The 18,402-nt window shown below is 41.2% G+C and overlaps 2 protein-coding genes across 2 annotated transcripts in view; both read left to right on the top strand.

The window, feature by feature from the left end:
- Nucleotides 1–6,757, top strand: part of otud5a (OTU deubiquitinase 5a) — a 44,672-nt gene extending 37,915 nt beyond the window's left edge. Inside the window, exons 8-9 of the mRNA XM_084070235.1 lie at nt 258–332; nt 4,831–6,757. Of these exons, the coding sequence (XP_083926361.1) occupies nt 258–332; nt 4,831–4,988 (233 nt within the window). The 3' untranslated portion in view covers nt 4,989–6,757. The remainder of the gene's footprint in view (nt 1–257; nt 333–4,830) is intronic.
- Nucleotides 6,758–9,961: 3,204 nt separating this feature from the next.
- pim2 (Pim-2 proto-oncogene, serine/threonine kinase) lies at nt 9,962–15,951 on the top strand. The gene is made up of 7 exons (XM_084068485.1): nt 9,962–10,222; nt 11,503–11,603; nt 11,703–11,753; nt 13,018–13,238; nt 13,800–13,969; nt 14,259–14,435; nt 15,481–15,951. Exons 1-7 carry the CDS (start codon nt 10,150–10,152, stop codon nt 15,639–15,641), a joined length of 954 nt encoding a protein of 317 aa, XP_083924611.1. The 5' UTR covers nt 9,962–10,149; the 3' UTR covers nt 15,642–15,951.
- Nucleotides 15,952–18,402: the final 2,451 nt, after the last annotated feature.

The following is an 18,402-nucleotide window of genomic DNA, read 5'->3' as shown; positions in this document are numbered from 1 at the left end:
TATAATAATTGGATCCAAGATGTAGTGGAGTAGGAGTAAAAGTATTGGAAATACTCAAGTAAAGTACAAGCGCCTCAACATTTTTACTCAAGTACACTTTTCTTTCACTTGCACTTAGTTACTTTCCACCACTGTGTTTGAGCAAGCATTTTGAAATAGAGCTTGCTACATAGATTCTGCATACAGTTTCAGGAAGTGCTTTATTTGTTAAGTTTATAAAGGTGAATTCATTGAGCTTGTTTTGCCTGTCTTGCTAGGTCCCAGTAATCAGAGTAATCGTCATCATTTGGAGTACAGAGCTATCATGCAGGAAATGTCCCCGACAGCATTTGGTAAGACACCACACGTGCACATTCACACACACACACACACACACACACACACACACACACACACACACACACACACACACACACACACACACACACACGCTAGGGATGGGGACAGGTACACGTTTAACTGTGGACACAAAAATAAATCAGTCATACAGCTCCAGAGGTAGAGCGGGCCACCTTGGGCAATCGTAACGTTGCGGGTTTGATCCCCGGCTCCCGCTTGGGTTAGTGGCAAAGTGTCCTTGAGCAAGACGCCGAACCACACTAACTGCTCCTGATAAGCAGGTTGTTTGTTGGTGCCTTGCATGGTTTCCTCTGTCGTCAGCGTGTGTGTGAATGTAATGCACAATGTAAAGCACTTTGAAGTCATTCAGATGAACGGGTCTCGCGGTACAGGCGTGCAAAGGACAAGCATAATTAATGCAATAGGCTCTATGCACAGCAGCCATATTGGGAATGAATTGGGCCCCTTCCTTACTTCCTTCACAGGTGTTACCAATGATACTAATTAAGGCTCTGTTCCATTTAGTGTGGCATAGTGGTTGTCTTATTTTCAAGGACCCCCATAACTCTGAGAGTGTACAAATGGAACCAAATGGACCCTTACGGGTCCATTTGGTTCCATTTGTACACTATCAGAGTTACACACCCACCATAAGGGGCCATTTGGGAACCACAATGGAGTGTTTCTAGTGAGCCAACATGCACGATATCAGCACCCTGACCAGAATGGAACAGAGCCTTCATTAGTATCATTGGTAACACCTGTGAAGGAAGTAAGAAGAGGCCCAATTTCCTTCCAATATGGCTGCTGTGCATAGAGCCTATTAACGCATACAGAGGTTCCTGGCATTTATAGATCGATTATATATACAATTGTGACTCATACACTAATGTGTTGCCCTAGCAGTGGTTGGAAAAAGTACGAAAATGTTTTACTTAAGTAAAAGTATCAATGCTGCAAAGTAGAAGTATTCTGTTACAACTACAAGTCCGGAATTCAAAATTGACTTGAGTAAAAGTACTAAAATGTTTGAAATTAGCAGGTCTACAAGCTCACAACGCGATGCGACACGTTGGTAGCTTGTAGATCGGCTATTTTCAAATAGCCCAGGTAGGACTGAAGTGGTTAATGTATTTTTTATTATGTAATAATCTGCAAAGTAACTAGTACAGTTTTCAAATAATTTTTGTGGAGTAAAAGTACAATATTCGCCTCTGAGATGTAGTGGAGTAGAAGTAAAAGTATGGACAATTGGAAATTGTAAAGTAAAAGTACCTCTACATTGTACTTAAGTACAGTACTTGAGTAAATGTACTTTCCACAACTGCATATATGGGCAGAAAGTGGACACACTGCCTTCTGGGATCTCCTTATATGGGCGTCCATATACGTATATATACACCGTGACACACAGGCAGACGGAGGTTCCTGGAATGCTATGGTTAACTGCATGCAGAGTACCGCGAAGGCGCCAACACTCGCAAGCATAAGACGAATGCCCTTAATGTCGAACCTAGGTATACACACAGGTAGTATCTGATGGTGTGCACGTGTGGTTGTGTATGTGCATGTGTGTGTGTGGTTGTTTGTTTTCAGAAAAAATGAGGAAACCACAGCATCAACTAACAGGAAACGCTGAAATACGCGTGTGTGTGTGTGTGTGTGTGTGTGTGTGTGTGTGCGCGCGCGCGCGCGCCAGATACGATGACATTTTTGTTTTGACTTTCTTTAACCCTTTTTGGGCGGGAACTCCTATTTGCAACTATACCTTTCAGGACGTGTTCCAGTTGCTATGTACATTATATAGCTAAATATTTTTTTGTTGTCATTTTTGAATACGTATTTGAAGTTTTTCAGTAAACTTAGGTCAGGATTTAGAAGGCGTTTTTTTAGAATCGGCCTCAGGTCTAAATGGGTTAATATCTATCTCCAAATCCTTTGATAACTGAATCGTCCAAATCCTGGGACCCATAGTTTGTCCGTGTAAAAAAATAAGATGTTTTATCATATACGTCTTTTAAGCGACCATTTTTAACACAAATCTTCGCTTCTGGGGTCCCAGGGCACAAAATATCTTCAGATTCAGATTCAGATTCAGATGACTTTATTTATCCCCGGGGGGCAATTCAGTTCTCACCATGACATGACATACGTAGAGCATGGTGGTCCACGGGCCAAATTCATATCATTTTTGTGGTCCTTGACATGAAAAAGTTTGAGAACCACTGGTTTAACATACCTGCCAACAAACATCACTTCAGTGTCAAGTCTTTATTCTCACCTAATATGATACTGATATGATACAGTGGGTAGCGAGGGATCTCTTCTTTCTAGCGCATGCTAGACTCACTTTCTTTTTTTTTTTTAAAGATATTTTTTGGGGCTTTTCTGCCTTTATTTTTTGAGAGGAAAGTAGGCTGACAGGAAATTGGGAGAGAGATGGGGGGGATGACACACAGCAAAGGTCGTCGGGAACGGGAGTCGAACCCGCGACACGCTATAAGACTGGATTACCAGACATGTGGTATGCGCCTGGACCGCTAGGCCAGCTGACGCCCCTAGACTCACTTTCTAGTTGGTTGCACTTAGGTCTGTTACAATTTTAAGTTGGCGATTAATTGTCAGACAAATAATTGCGATTAAAGATTTAATTGTGTTTTTGGCATTGAGCATTGGAACAACACGAATAAAACTTCAAAAGCTTCAAAATCACAAATTGCACAGGGCAGCTATGACAAATCTTACAAGAAATATACAATAAAATGCTGACATGAAAACATTAAATAGCGGACATAGCCGATCTACAAGCTTTACAACCCGTCACAAAGTAAGCTTGTAGATCAGCTATTTCTGATTTTTTTTTAATATTTGAAAATGTATGAAAATATTTCAACATGGAAAACGATTATGACGATTATTCAAAATAATTGCGATTTTCTCAAACAATATTGTGAATAGATGATTATGTAATGGTAAATGGTGCATTTATATAGCGCTCATCCAATCACTTCCTTCACAGGTGTTACCAATGATACTAATGAAGGCTCTGTTCCATTTAGTCTAGCACAGTGGTTTCCACGAGCCCCATAACTCTGAGAGTGTACACATGGTTATCCAAATCGCTTTACATAGATTGTGCATTACATTCACCCATTCATTCATACACCAATGGCAGAGGAAACCATGCAAGGCAGTTTCACTGGTTCGTCAAAACTTTTGTTTTTCATATAGGAGCACCAGCATATACTGCATATGATGTGACATCGCCCATAAGCGCCTCACGTGCCATACCACAGTCCTCACATGCCACACCACAGTCCTCATATCACCCCACTTTTTCAATCTCTTTCAGTCTCTTTCTCTATTCTCTCACGTTTGTTCTAGCCCGTAAGCACTTGGCGTATCCCTGACAACCATGCAAGTCCTATGCAAGGGTTCAAATGTCATTTAGATAGCATGTTATTTAACCCATTAAGACCTGAGGTCGATTCTTAAAAATGTTTTCTAAATCCTAACATTTTTTTGGAAAAAAAAAAAAAAATGTTCAAGATTTTTCAAAAATAGCAGATCTACAAGCTCATAGCGCGGCACTCGGTGCCGCGCTATGAGCTTGTATATCTGCTATTTTTGAATAGCCAAATAAATTTAAAGTGATACAGATGAGTTCCAGGTCTTAGACTGATTTCTTGGTTCTTGGTTTATCTGTGATTCTGCTTTCCTACTTTCCATTTGATGTATGTGTTTACCAGTGGTGGAAAGTAACTAAGTACATTTACTTAAGTACTGTACTTAAGTACAGCTTTGAGGTATTTGCTCTTTACTTGAGTATTTCCAATTATTTTACTTCACTACTTCTAGGATCCAAATATTGTTCTTTTACTCCACATTATTTAAAACATGAGTTACTATTTACTTTGTACTTTTACTCAAGTACATTTTGAATTCCGGACTTTTACTTTTTTCCACCACTGTCTGTTTACCTTGCTTTGTTAATATAAGTCGCTCTGGATAAAGGGCGTCTGCTAAATTGACTATGCACAGCAGCCATATTGGGAATGAATTGGGCCCCTTCCTTACTTCCTTCACAGGTGTTACCAATGATACTAATTAAGGCTCTGTTCCATTTACTGTGGCATAGTGGTTGTCTTATTTTCAAGGACCCCCATAACTCTGAGAGTGTACAAATGGAACCAAATGGACCCTCACGGGTCCATTTGGTTCCATTTGTACACTCTCAGAGTTACACACCCACCATAAGGGGCCATTTGGGAACCAAAATGGAGTGTTTCTAGTGAGCCAACATGCACGATATCAGCACCCTGACCAGAATGGAACAGAGCCGTCATTAGTATCATTGGTAACACCTGTGAAGGAAGTAAGAAGAGGCCCAATTTCTTTCCAATATGGGTGCTGTGCACAGAGCCTATTGTAATTTGTGCTCACCTCTCTGTCTGTCTGTCTGTGTCTGTCTGTCTGTCCGTGTTCTCGCAGGTCTGACGGACTGGGAGGACGATGAGATCCTGGCGTCCGTCCTGGCCGTCTCCCAGCAGGAATACCTGGACAGTATGAAGCACCAGAGCAGCCTGCTGAGGGACAGGGACAGAGAGAGGGACAGGCAGGAGAGAGAGTCGTCCCCAGAGAACAGTTGATAACAAACAAAAAAATAACACACACACACACACACACACACACAAACCTACAGCGACCCTCTCCCACCCCTCCTCCGCCGCTGAACCCCCTCGCTCCCCAACCACCCTCCCCACCCCCCTCCCCACCCGCCCCCCCCAGACGGAGGTCGACCAGGGAAGACAAATTAAAAGATTTAAAAACATGAACGACCTTCTCACACACACACACACACACACACACACACACACACACACACACACACACCATAATCTGTCCTTCCATCTTCACTCGCTTCTTCTCCTCCTTTCCTACTTTTCCTTCCGTCGCTCCCTTTTCTACCTCCTGGCTTTTCCTTGGTCTCCCTCCCCCCATCCAATCGCAGTCCGGCATTAACGCCCCTCCCCTTCTCCTTCTCATTTTGATCCAATCAGAATTGAGCTTGTCCTATTATGAAACGCTGATGGGCAAAAAGATGATTTCTCCCCAACATGTTTGTAAATCCTCTGCACTCTAAACACGGTGGTTCACACAAAGTGGGGTCCGGGGGACCCCCAGGGGTCATTGAGGTGGGTTCCCGGTGGTTCCCCAGCTTGTTGATGGTGTCAATAGGCTCTATTCACAGCAGCCATAGTATGAAGACATTCACAGGTGTTACCAATGATACTAATGAAGGCTCTGTTCCATTCTGGTCAAACAGAGTCAGGGTGCTGATATTGTGCATGTCTACAGTTGGGGTCCAGGGACCCTCATGGGCTTCCAAATGGCCCCTTACAGGTGTGTAACTCTGAGAGTGCACTCTCAGAGTTATGGGGCTCGTGGAAAACACTGTGCTAGACTAAATGGAACAGAGCCTTCATTAGTAGCATTGGTAACACCTGTGAAGGAAGTGATAATATGGCTGCTGTGCATAGAGCCTATAGCAAATGGACCCATTCCAGGTCTGTCACTATGGGCGTCGGTGGCCTAATGCATATACCTGACTCGGGGGTCCTTGAAAATGAAACGTTTGAGAACCACGGGGTTAAGAGACAGCTTTGGTTACATGGGTAACAGCCAGCTTTGGTAACATGGGTAACAGACAGCTTTGGTAACATGGGTAACAGACAGCTTTGGTAACATGGGTAACAGACAGCTTTGGTAATAGACAGCCTAGGTAACTGACCGCTTGGGTAAAATCGGTAACAGACAACAGCTTCAGTAACTGACAGCTTCTGTAAGGCGCCACGTCCATTGAGAATGCCTTTTTAGCTGAGGAGTGCCGTGGATATCGTGGTGGACATCATGTCCATAGTGGACATCATGTCCATTGAACATTGTTCAAACTGATCAACTATTGCTGAGCTCAAACGTCCTGAGGATCTATGTTGTTAGAACAAATAGCTTAGCTGAAACAAAGTAAACAAGGGCTTGCCTTGTGATAACGGTTCAACGTCGGGTTGTAAATTACCGAGTTGTCACATACAATCAGGAGGTTCAAATGACCGAGGCTCTTTTCCCAACAGTGGAACCGTTTCCAGCTTGAAGCAACCAACAGGGCGCTGCGCAAAAAAAACAAACACCTGCCGTCAGGAGAACCAGGGCGAACCAGTGCGTCTTTATCATAGAAATGCATGGCAGTCTAGCGCTGCCAACTCAAAAGGCCTTTCTCAGTGGACACAAACCCTCACGGACAGTATCGGTAACTGAACGTTTCACCAGCCAAACGATTTGTGGTACATGGTTTTCGGCGTGAAGACCAGGCCTGTCGGTGACATTTAGAGTCATGGTTTCTTTTGTTGACCAAACGTTTTAAGAAAAGAACCGTCTTCATTTTAGTAATGAGTTTGAATAACATTACCCTAGCATCGTGGCTATATCAGGAAGTTATTGTTTTCACTGAAGACTGGCAGGAACATTATTGCTCAATTTTCTACTCTGTTGTAGGACGTTGTTAGCGCGCCAAAAAAACGGCACATCTTCAAGCTCACTAGGCTACGCGTCAAAAGTTATCAATCAGATTCAACTTTTTTTTTTTTAAATAGCACTTCTGTACATTTTTTTAATACAGCACTTCTACAAGCTCATAACACGTCAAGTGTACATGGGGAAAAAAGAAACCATGAAGTGGCAGATCTACAAGCTCACAATGCATTGTGAGCTTGTAGAGCGGCCATTTTCCAATTATAGCCAAAGTATAAAATAGGACTTAAGTGGTGAACAAGTCTATTTCTAGCTGGTATGTGAGATAGCAACACACACACACACACACACACACACACACGCATTGTGAGTGACATCGGTTACCGTCCAAAGCTGCTCTGTATCCCTGCTGATAAACATTGAGTTCACAGTAATTCGAGTTCAAAAACGTCTCATTTGATCCCAAAATAAGCAATAGGGGGAGGGGCGATTTTACCCCTACTCTTTATAATTCCACTCTTCCTCAGCACCATCACCATCGCCGCCATCATCATCATCATCAGACTTATTTAGCTGCATGTTAAACTGACCACAGCTGATGTCATTAAAAAAAATACAAAGGATATAAAAAAAAAAAGAAAATCTAGATTAAAAAAAATGTCATCCTGTCCTCTTATTAATGACTGACTGTTGTTATTATTATTATTAATAATATAAGTTTGTTTTATTTTATTTTCTTGTTTGGGATGAAAATACCTTTTTTTTTTTCTTGGAATAAAAAGAGGAAAATGTTTCTGAAAAAAAAAGGTTTTCAATGTTTTTTTTTCTTTTATCTTTTTTTTTTGTAATCACAGACATAAAACATGTGTTTGAATGTCTGCTACAAGTTGGACAGACAGACAGATAGAGACAGACAGACAGACAGACAGACAGGGTATGTACTGTAGGTAGTAGTTTGTAAAACAATCTTTATTTTCTTTGTATTGTGACTTATCTCAACTGGAAATGTGTGTGTGTGTGTGTGTGTGAGTGCGTGTGTGAGTGCGTGTGTGAGAGAGAGAGAGAGAGGGAGAGATACACAGGACGGGGATATTTTGGGGGACTGTCCCCTGATGTCTCTCTCTTCATCTTTTATTCTTCCGCTCTCTATAAACTTTCTATTTATGATCTATATTTATCTGTAAACGTGGACAAACAATAACCAACCTACTCTCATCATCACAACCTTCATAACGATGTTTGTTACTGGACGTTTATTTCCAATGTGAATGATTATAACACTTTTGATTATAACAGATTTTACTGGTGGTTTCCTTGGTGATAAATGGTCCTCTGTTATTAACATGATATTATAAATCATTGATGTAAATATTGACACATTCTTTGCTAGCTTTTGTTGCTTTCAGGTACATGATATTATTGTATAAAATGAAAATGATTTCATCTGACTGTAGATGAGTCACTCTTACTTTTTGCCACTTTGAGAAGTGTTCACGTTTGAGTCCACATTTACTGTAAAAGTGTGTGTGTGTGTGTGTGTGTGTGTGTGTGTGTGTATGTGTGTGTGTGTGTGTGTGTGTGTGTGCGTGCGTGCGTGCGTGCATATGTGTCTGTCATTTTCATAGATCTTTAGAGCAATTGTTGGTTAAAATTTCAGTGTGGGTTAAAATGGCAGCAACAAAAAAAGAAATAAGAAAACAAGGTATTAGATTAGTATTTTTTGATATATAAATGATATACATAAAAACACAATGATATAAAGACAAACCTGTGCGTGTGTGAGTGCATGTGTGTTAATAGGCTCTGTGCACAGTAGCCACATTGGAAAGAAATTGGGCCTCTTCTTACTTCCTTCACAGGTGTTACCAATGATACTAATGAAGGCTCTGTACCATTCTGGTCAGGGTGCTGATATCGTGCATGTTGGCTCACTAGAAACACTCCATTTTGGTTCCCAAATGGCCCCTTAATGGTGGGTGTGTAACTCTGAGAGTGTACAAATGGAACCAAATGGACCCTTACGGGTCCATACACTCTCAGAGTTATGGGGGTCCTTGAAAATAAGACAGCCCACTATGCCACACTAAATGGAACAGAGCCTTAATTAGTATTACTGGTAACACCTGTGAAGGAAGTAACTAAGGAAGGGGCCCAATTAATTCCCAATAGAAGTCTATTTAACTCCTAGAGAGAGAATTGAAATGTCCTTATCTTTGTATGTTGCCTGTGTGTGTGTGTGTGTGTGTGTGTGTGTGTGTGTGTGTGTGTGTGTGTGTGTGTGTGTGTACGTGCGCGGGAAGAGCCGTTGGACCGTTGTATTTACCAGAAGTTAAAAGCCTCATAATGTGTTTCATTTCTCATCATCATGGCCCCTCAGTGGCTCTCAGCGCACTTCCTTCCTTTCCTGGAAGACACGCTTACTCACACACACACGCACACACATACGTGCACGCACCACCGGTCCGCAGCCGCCGCAGCTCTGCTCCAGTGTTGCCAGATTTTATGAGAGAAATAAGCAACCTGGTTTATGAAAACGACAAGCCCAAAAGAAGCTGGGCTGTTCGAAAATGACAGATCTACCACGTGCTGTGAGCTTGTAGATCTGCTATTTTCACTTATTTTCTGGGGGGAGAGGTGACAAATGTGGACTATTTTTGAAACATTTTTAACACAAATAATGGTACCGGGGTCCCTGGGACAAGATATTTTCAGATGGGGGTCCGTGGACAACAAATACATATTAATTTGGGAGTCCAATAGCTTAAACAACATGAGGAAACAAGCCCAAAGTAAGCAACTAGACGTTAGAAACAAGCCCCAAAAACCCCGCAACTACCAATATTTACAAGCAACTTTACAGAAAAATAAATAAAGCCAAAGTCGCTTATAATAAGCGGACATGGCAACACCGCTCTGCTCCTCATTGGCCGACGCCCGTTCAAAACAACCGCACATGCGCCGGCGCTTATTGGACCGCGTTCGCTGTTTTGGGGCGCGCCGATTGGCTGGATTGAGTGTGGGTGGGCGTGGCCCGGAGAGTAAAAACAAAACACAACAAGTAGTGATCATCAAACGGACAGAATATCAACGACTATCAAGTACACTTTAACATCAATAGAATATTAGGTTTTTTAAAAACGTTTTGGAGACAGGAATACAAAAGGTTACTTTTGATCTGAAACAAGGATTATTCTTTTTGTTTTTATTAATTTGTTTTGACGGTTAAAGACATTATAAAGCTCTTTTGTAAACACAATGGATGTATGAATATTAATACGTTTAATGATTAAGAAGATGTTGGATAAACGAGTTGAGCTGAACTGTGAGGGGGAGGAAAGAAGAGAAAAGAAAAGAGGTAAGAGAAACATTCCTTCATACACACTATGATCGTACCGTCAGTGGTGAAAAAGTACTCCCATTTTTTACTTAAGTAAAAGTATCAATGCTGTAATGATTGCAGTATTGATACTTTTACTTAAGTAAAAAAAAAATATTGCAGTGCAATATATCACTACTCTGTTACAAGTTAAAAGTCCAGAATTCAAAATGTACTTGAGTAAAAGCACAGAAGTATTGGCATCAAAATGTACTTAAAGTGGAAAGTACTCATTGTGTTTAAATGTGCGCTTTAAAAAAAACTTTTGAAAATAGCAGATCTACAAGCTCACAATGCATCATGGCGACGCCAGATAGCTAGATAGGCTATTTTCAAATGACCGAAATATAGGGCTGAAGTTGTTAAGGTATGATTTGTAATAATAATCAAAATAATAATCAAAAAATAAAGTACCTCAACATTGCACTTAAGTACAGTACTTGAGTAAATGTACTTACTTTTACACTACTGCGTAGCTTCACATGATCACATAATCTACACAACATGACTTTACTGTTTGGATTGTTGATAGAGATGTGACTGTGAATAGAGACAATCAGCTACATTATCTGATTGTTGGGTTTATATGAATATAATTATGTTTCATGCCATTATTGTAACTATAGAAACTTTGACCACACACACACACACACACACACACACACACACACACACACACACACACACACACACACACACACACACACACACACACACACACACACACACACACACACACACACACACACACACACACACACACCCCAAACAATATTAGCATCTGAATCAGTGATTCTCATCTTTCATTTCACGGGCCCCCATTTGATAAGATATCTCTGGCACCCAGTCTAATATTTTTTTAAATATTATTCTTAGACATGATTTGATGATGATTGGTCTAGTATTCCTTTACAGTCTTGTACATGTGAAGATGAACTATCTATCAGTCAGTCATTTAGCTGGGAGCCTCCTAGAACACACATGTTATGTTGGATATTCAAAAAATTGCTCATCTGCTATTTTTTTTACACAAATCTTTTCTTCTGGGGATACCTGGCACGAAACATTGTCAGATAGGGGGGGGGGGGGGGGGTATGCGGGGGTCCACGGCCTAATACATTCCAATTTTGGGGCCCTTGAAATGGAAGATGTTTGAGAAGCTCTGATCTACACTATACAGAGAGACTCTTTTCTCATAAATGACATCATTTATAGAATCAATTTGATACAATAATCTGTGTGTGTGTGTGTGTGTGCAGATAAGGAGCCTTTCGACAGTCTGTATCGTTGTGGATCTCTTCTGGGCAGTGGAGGGTTCGGCTCAGTGTTCTGTGGACAGAGGCTTTCAGATGGACTACAGGTACACATGGAACTATACAACCATTATGATTAATTAATGAATCTTCGGTAAATTTATGTTCATATTTAATCTAACAAGTGTTTTTGTCTCTGCGTTCAGGTGGCCATTAAACAGGTTTCCTGTGACAAGGTGCAGCAGTGGACCAGACTGGTGAGAGTTTTTTTTAACATTTCACATTTTAACATTTCGTTTCAGTTTTCATCTAACAGTGTTTCACCAATTTTCACCATGATGAAGTTAAGCGGGTTCAAGAGATAACCACTAACAGTTGACAGTTTTTTTCTAAGATAAAATACAAATTAAATTAAAAAATATATATATATATATATATATATATATTAAAATTATAAAATGATACATAAAGGTACATCCATTGCTAATGAATACAGGAATGGTTATATGTTATTAACTAATTGTTGGTGATTAGGATGGAAACACGATTTTGTTCCTAAAAACATAATTTTTTTTATCCATTTATCCATTAGTATAATATTCACATATAAACTTACTTTGTGTAGGCCTATTATTGACTAATACTCAACTATTTGGACCAATAAATGTGTTTGTTTAGAAAGTGTCCACCCTGTCGTTAGTGTTCAGTGTGGAAACAAAAAGCAGTCACGCGTCTCCCTCTAGTGGTGAGCCAGGAGAACTTTATCTTTCCGCAGTGGGACGTTAGGTGATGATGTCACAGGATTTTCCCTTTGATGACGTCACAGAGTAGATTTCATGAGAAAGCCAATGAGGGGATTTACCGCCTGCTCTGCTAGAAAGACACCTGTTTTTTTTGTTTTCTACTATTTATTTGTTTTACTGTCCGGTTAATGTTCATGCTCTTAGGGCTGCAACTTCATTTTCTTAGTGGTTATTCTTTCGATTACATTTCCCCCCCCAATGAATCGACATGAAAGAAATTCCATAGATTTCTTATAATTCACTAAATCAATAGGCTCTATGCACAGCAGCCATATTATCACTTCATTCACAGGTGTTACCAATAATACTAATGAAGGCTCTGTTCCATTCTGGTCAAACAGAGTCAGGGTGCTAATATTGTGCATGTTGGCTCACTGGAAACACTCTGTTACACCAGTGGGTCTACAGTTGGGGTCCAGGGACCCTCATGGGCTTCCAAATGGCCCCTTACAGGTGTGTAACTCTGAGAGTTATGGGGGTCGTGGAAACCACTGTGCTACACTAAATGGAACAGAGCCTTCATTAGTATGATTGGTAACACCTGTGAAGGAAGTGATAATATGGCTGCTGTGTATAGAGCCTATTAGTCTGATGAACAACTAATAAAAAAAAAAAAATTCTAACCCCCCCCCCCCCCCCCCCCCCCTTCCCCCCCCATGAATTCATGAACCTCTCTTAACGTGTCATTAACCGTCTCTCTCTCTCTCTCCTCTGGTAGCCGGGCGAGGTGCGTCCCGTTCCCATGGAGATCGCCCTGCTGCTGCGTCTCGGGGGCGGGGCCAAGGCGGCCGAGGGGGGCGGGGGCGTCATCAGGCTGCTGGACTGGTTCGAGGTCAGTGGGCGGGGCTTCCTGCTGGTGTTCGAGAGACCGCCCCACTGCCAGGACCTGTTTGACTTCATCACTGAGAGGGGAGCGCTGCCCGAGGGCCTGGCCAGGAGGTATGTGTGCACCTGTGTGTGTGTGTGTGTGTGTGTGTGTGTGTGTGTGTGTGTGTGTGTGTGTGTGTGTGTGTGTGTGTGTGTGTGTAAGAATGTTATTTAGGTCAGTGGTTATCAAAGTGGGGTCCGGGGACCCTCAGGGGTCCTTGGGGGGTACCGGGGGGTCCCCAGCAAAAGTAGTTAAAGGGATAGTTCACCCCCCAAAAAATGTTTTCCTATCACCCCATGGAGACTTGATCTCAAGCGGACCGGCAGCGGTTGGAGACACAAAGGAGACTCTTTGTGTCTCCTACCGGAACCGCTGCCGGTCATCAAATTATTGGCTTAGGAATGCGACAAAAACTAAAAAATATCTAAGTAAATAAGTCTCCATGGGGTGACGAATCGATAGTCACTTTAAATTACTTTAAATTCAAAAATGTTTGGCACAGAATTATGAATTCTTGCCTTTTTGTGACTCAAGTCAGAGTTATGAATATATGGTGCTCATTCCATGGTGAAATAATCTCCCTCACTTGTTGCTGACCTGTAGTTTGTTTGTTTCTTCGTGTGTTTGTGCAGGATATTGCGTCAGATCGTGGCGGCGTTACAGTCGGTCCATTCCCAGGGCGTGGTCCACAGGGACATCAAAGACGAGAACATCCTGCTGGACACCAGGACGATGGAGGTCAAAATCATCGACTTTGGCTCCGGCGCCTTGCTCAAGGACACGCCGTACACCGAGTTTGAAGGTGAGCACGAGATTCAAACCTGTTCTTTAAACCACTTAAGTTCGATGTACTTCATGGTAAAAGTGCAATATATCAGCTAGCTACTTTCTTAAACAAATGAGACAAATAGGAACATCAAATGAGCAAGAGCTAAAACCAATAAGTGTATGGAATAAACAAGACCCAATAAGACAAGAGCTCGTACAACTATTTGACAACAAGTAGGCAAGGGAAAGAGGAAGGGCCAGGGTAGTGTTTCCTGAAGAAAAGAATGAGAATGTAAACGTTATGTTGTCTCTCCTCCTGTCAGGTACTCGCGTGTACAGCCCTCCAGAGTGGGTGGAGAGTCAGCGGTACGAGGCAGGCTCTCTGACGGTCTGGTCTCTGGGGGTCCTGTTGTTTGACATGGTGTGCGGGGACATCCCCTTCGAGACGGACCAGGAGATCGTCGCCGCAGAGCCCAGCTACACCCGACGCATATCCAAAGGTGTGTGTGTGTTTTGTTTTTTAAAGATGGAGTGCCATGATATTTTTCAACCCTAAAACCTTATCATAAGGTATTATTATTATGTAAGGATTTTTTTCCAAAAAAAAAAGTGTACAGAAATTGTTGAAAAAAATGTTTTTATGTGGACACGCCTCCAGTTAATTAAGTATGCCTGGTTCTCACCTTAGCACCTCCTCTACCACCTTAGCACCACCCACCTGTCCTAGTCCCTCCTCCTCCTCATGCCCACACCTGTTGTGTTATGATAATGAGGGGGAGGGTATGTTTTTTGGGGGCTCTGTGATGTCACTAAAGGGCTGTTTCTCTATTGGCACGTTTGACCCTCAAGATTTCAGCCTCCAGGAAGAAACTCCAAATAATCAGAGAAGACATAAAACACCATAAAACCACCTCCGGGGGGCTTAATGAAGTTCTATCAACCTCATAGACACATGAAAAACAGAAAAAGTGCAAAAACTTGGCACCAGCTCTTTAAAGTTTTATTATTTATTTATTTTTGGCTTTTTATGCCTTTATTGATAGTGAAGTGAAGTTAGACACGGCACAGCAAAGACGCAGCAAAGGCTGTCGGGATCGGGACTCCAACCCGCGACACACTGTCAGGCTACATCATAGCCTAAGTGCCCGGACCGCTAGGTCGGTGGACGGGGCAAGGTGTGTGTTTATGCTCCTGTCATACTCGCTGTTTTTTAAAGAGCACATAGTCGGAGGGACGGGGAGACCCTGTTACTGAACAAGCACTCTATAGCAATAATTACTATCAGCATATACCGCTATTTTAACAAAGAAATATCACTTACGCTACTTTGAAAATAAATATATTATGGTAAATATGTTATTCACTCTTAATTACAGACCTGTTTTAAAAGCTTATTCACTGTTCTATGTGAACTAAATGATACCTGCCTGTTCAATGTTGATACAACATCCTATAATAGTAATATGATAATTAAAAAAATAATTATATATTTGCAATTCAGTAAGACCACATCGCTTAATCTCCTCTAAACCCTCTCTCTCCCAGAATGCCAGTCTCTGATTGGCTGGTGCCTGTCCTACCGGCCGGAAGATCGACCAACCCTGGAGCAGATGGTGTCTCACCCCTGGATGGAGGGAGGAGGAAAGACGGAGGAAGAGAGTTCGTCCGAGGAAGAGAGTTTGTCTCTGCCAAACCAGTCCCTGTAGACCAGTACAACCAGTCCACCTGGACCAGTACAGCCACCTGGACCAGTACAGCCATCCAACTCTCAGCCTGGACACCCAACTATAGCAACTGTCTCCTCACCCAGGTTCCTTAAGGAACCTTAAGAACTCTAGCGTCCATATTCTGGGGGCGAACATTAGGCGAAAACAGCGCTGTTTTTGGTTAAGTTATTTACTGTCGAGCGAAAACAGGGGGCCTATAGTATAGAGCCTGGGTGACTCTGGTCAACTAAGTGTAGCATTTAAGCCTGATTTTATACTTGGTTATTTACGATGTGCATCGTAAAAGAAACGACAACACAAGTGTTGCGAGTCTAAGTCAAGGCATTACAGGACTGTCTGCTAACAGAGGAAGACGTCGGTTCGATTCCTGTGTGGTTGAGCAAGGCTGGCTCTGAATATATGACGTACGCGTAGCACTATGTTTATGAACGGACTGGAGCCATTCATTGTTTTGTTTTCATAAGCAGTCCTCTGTTACCGTGACAGACAGTACACACATGTTATCGTAACAGTACACATGTTACGTGAGAATCACATCTATTCTTTGTTGTTAAATTATTTTTTTAGTTTTATTTACTTAATTTGTTACAAAAAACACATTGTGTCAGTTAGTTTTACAGACTTCTGACGGGAGAAAATGTTTATTATAAGTTATGTTTATTATTTATCTTCATACAGGGCAGTTTTGTAATCTAGATTTAGTGGAGTTGGTTCAAATGGTAGTGTAGTTTTTCTTTTAAGGCTGCAATACATAACTTTTTATGAGTAAAACTTTATTTTGAACATCTCTATGGTAGAGTCTACCATACAGATTGTCCAAAATAAAGTTAACATACTCAACCAGTTAGATGTGTTAATAGAATATAACTAACACAACTGGTTATTGATGTATACCCTTTGTTGAGTAGGACCCCTACTGGATGACAGGTAGTATTGCATGATGCTCAGTTTTCATTCCAGGTAGGACGTTGGAAGTTATGCATTGCAGCTTTAATATAATAATTATTCACTAACTAAGTCTGGAAATCTTTAACGGATTGAAACCTCAGTTTAACAGGAAGTCGACAGATTATGCTAATATATAAGTCATTATATTTGACCTTTATTTGTTTACAAGTCATAATTTATTTTTGTCATGTGACTTGGGTGAAATCTAAAGCCTTGCAGGAGCAGAACGTTTAGAGCAGGGCTGACTCTGGATCAGAACCTGGTTCTACAGGCTGACACACACACACACACACACACACACACACACACACACACACACACACACACACACACACACACACACACACACACACACACACACACACACACACACACACACACACACACACACACACTGAGAATGTCTCAGGTTCATTGCTTTAAGTTTGTTCTGTTGGTACCGGTTCAAAAATGACCTCAAGCGCATCTGAACTTTCTGTGTTGTTGTCAACCACTGTCACCATAAGTAATGATGCCTTTTTATGTTTGCTATTTATTGTTTGTTGGTGTCATGTGATGCCGGCTGCTTTAAAAGACCAAAAGATGTGTTCGTATTGTATTTAACAGATGTGTGAGACAGATGTTTAGACACTGGAGACTGGACTGATATGCTGCCATTTAAACCATGAGACCACAGGAAGCACAGTTAAGCTTAATTTATAAATAAAGTATATATTAAGCTTCACTGGTCACATATGTAAGCTTCCTAAACATAGGCCAAAAAACTAAATGTGTCTGGTCACTGGACTTTTTCTTTTCTTTTTTTTTTACAAAATATATTTGATATATTTGTCCACGATATATGTTGTTGTATGTCCCAATTGAGGTTTGGAAGCTATGCTTTTGTAACTGACTGTGTTTTAAGAGTTAATATACAGAGGTTGGAGCCTATTTGTTGCCAGACTGTGATTTCTATACAGTTGTATCTAATGTATATAGTTTGTGTCAGTTATCTTTCAATTATTGTTGAATTGTTACAGTGGCTACTCTGTGACTTGTTACTGAATGTTATTTACATTAAATAAAAAAGATGTATGTATCATTTTAGATTGATACAGTACATGTGTGAATACAAACTGTGGTTTGTCAATATTTAATTTGGGGTCAGTCAAGTGGGGTGTGTCATTTGTTTGTCTATTTGTTAAATGTGGACTTACGCAGTCATTAAAGTAGCACTATGTAACTTTCCTCTTCTACCCTGGATTTGAACCCGGTTTCCTGCCCAACCATTGAGCCAATAGAGCCTGCCTGCTTGCTCAGGGGATAAATTGAATCTTGACCATCAGGTCAAAATTTGTGTCAGGTCCTGTGTCTAGGTGAGACATGACCTTTGACACAATCAATGTCTCAATAGAAGAGCAGAGGGACAAAATACAACCACCCCAATTGTATAAGTTATATTGTATTAACATACTTTACCATACAGATTGGACAACATTACATTTTATTAATTTAAAAAAAGATACGCAGTTAGGCTTTAACCAATTTCAATGTGGCGTCTCTGTTTTGAGCATGTCACTAGGCTATATTTTCTAAGTGTTTCCATGTTTCTTTTTTAAAATAGCTGCACCTGTAGCTAGTAGATCGGCTATTTTTGCATTATGCCATCATCATACAACAAAGGCTTAGGTCATTACCGCCTATACAAATCAATTTGACTTCAAAATCAACTTCATGTCACATCGCGTGATCACAGGTGTAAAAGAGTAGGTGAAATAATATTTTGTGCCAAGTTACAGGAAGTTAGAATAAG

This window comes from Gymnoscopelus microlampas, assembly GCF_963454915.1.
Source record: "Gymnoscopelus microlampas genome assembly, chromosome: 10".
NCBI classification, from domain to species: domain Eukaryota; kingdom Metazoa; phylum Chordata; class Actinopteri; order Myctophiformes; family Myctophidae; genus Gymnoscopelus; species Gymnoscopelus microlampas.
This window is presented reverse-complemented; position numbering and strand designations above follow the sequence as displayed.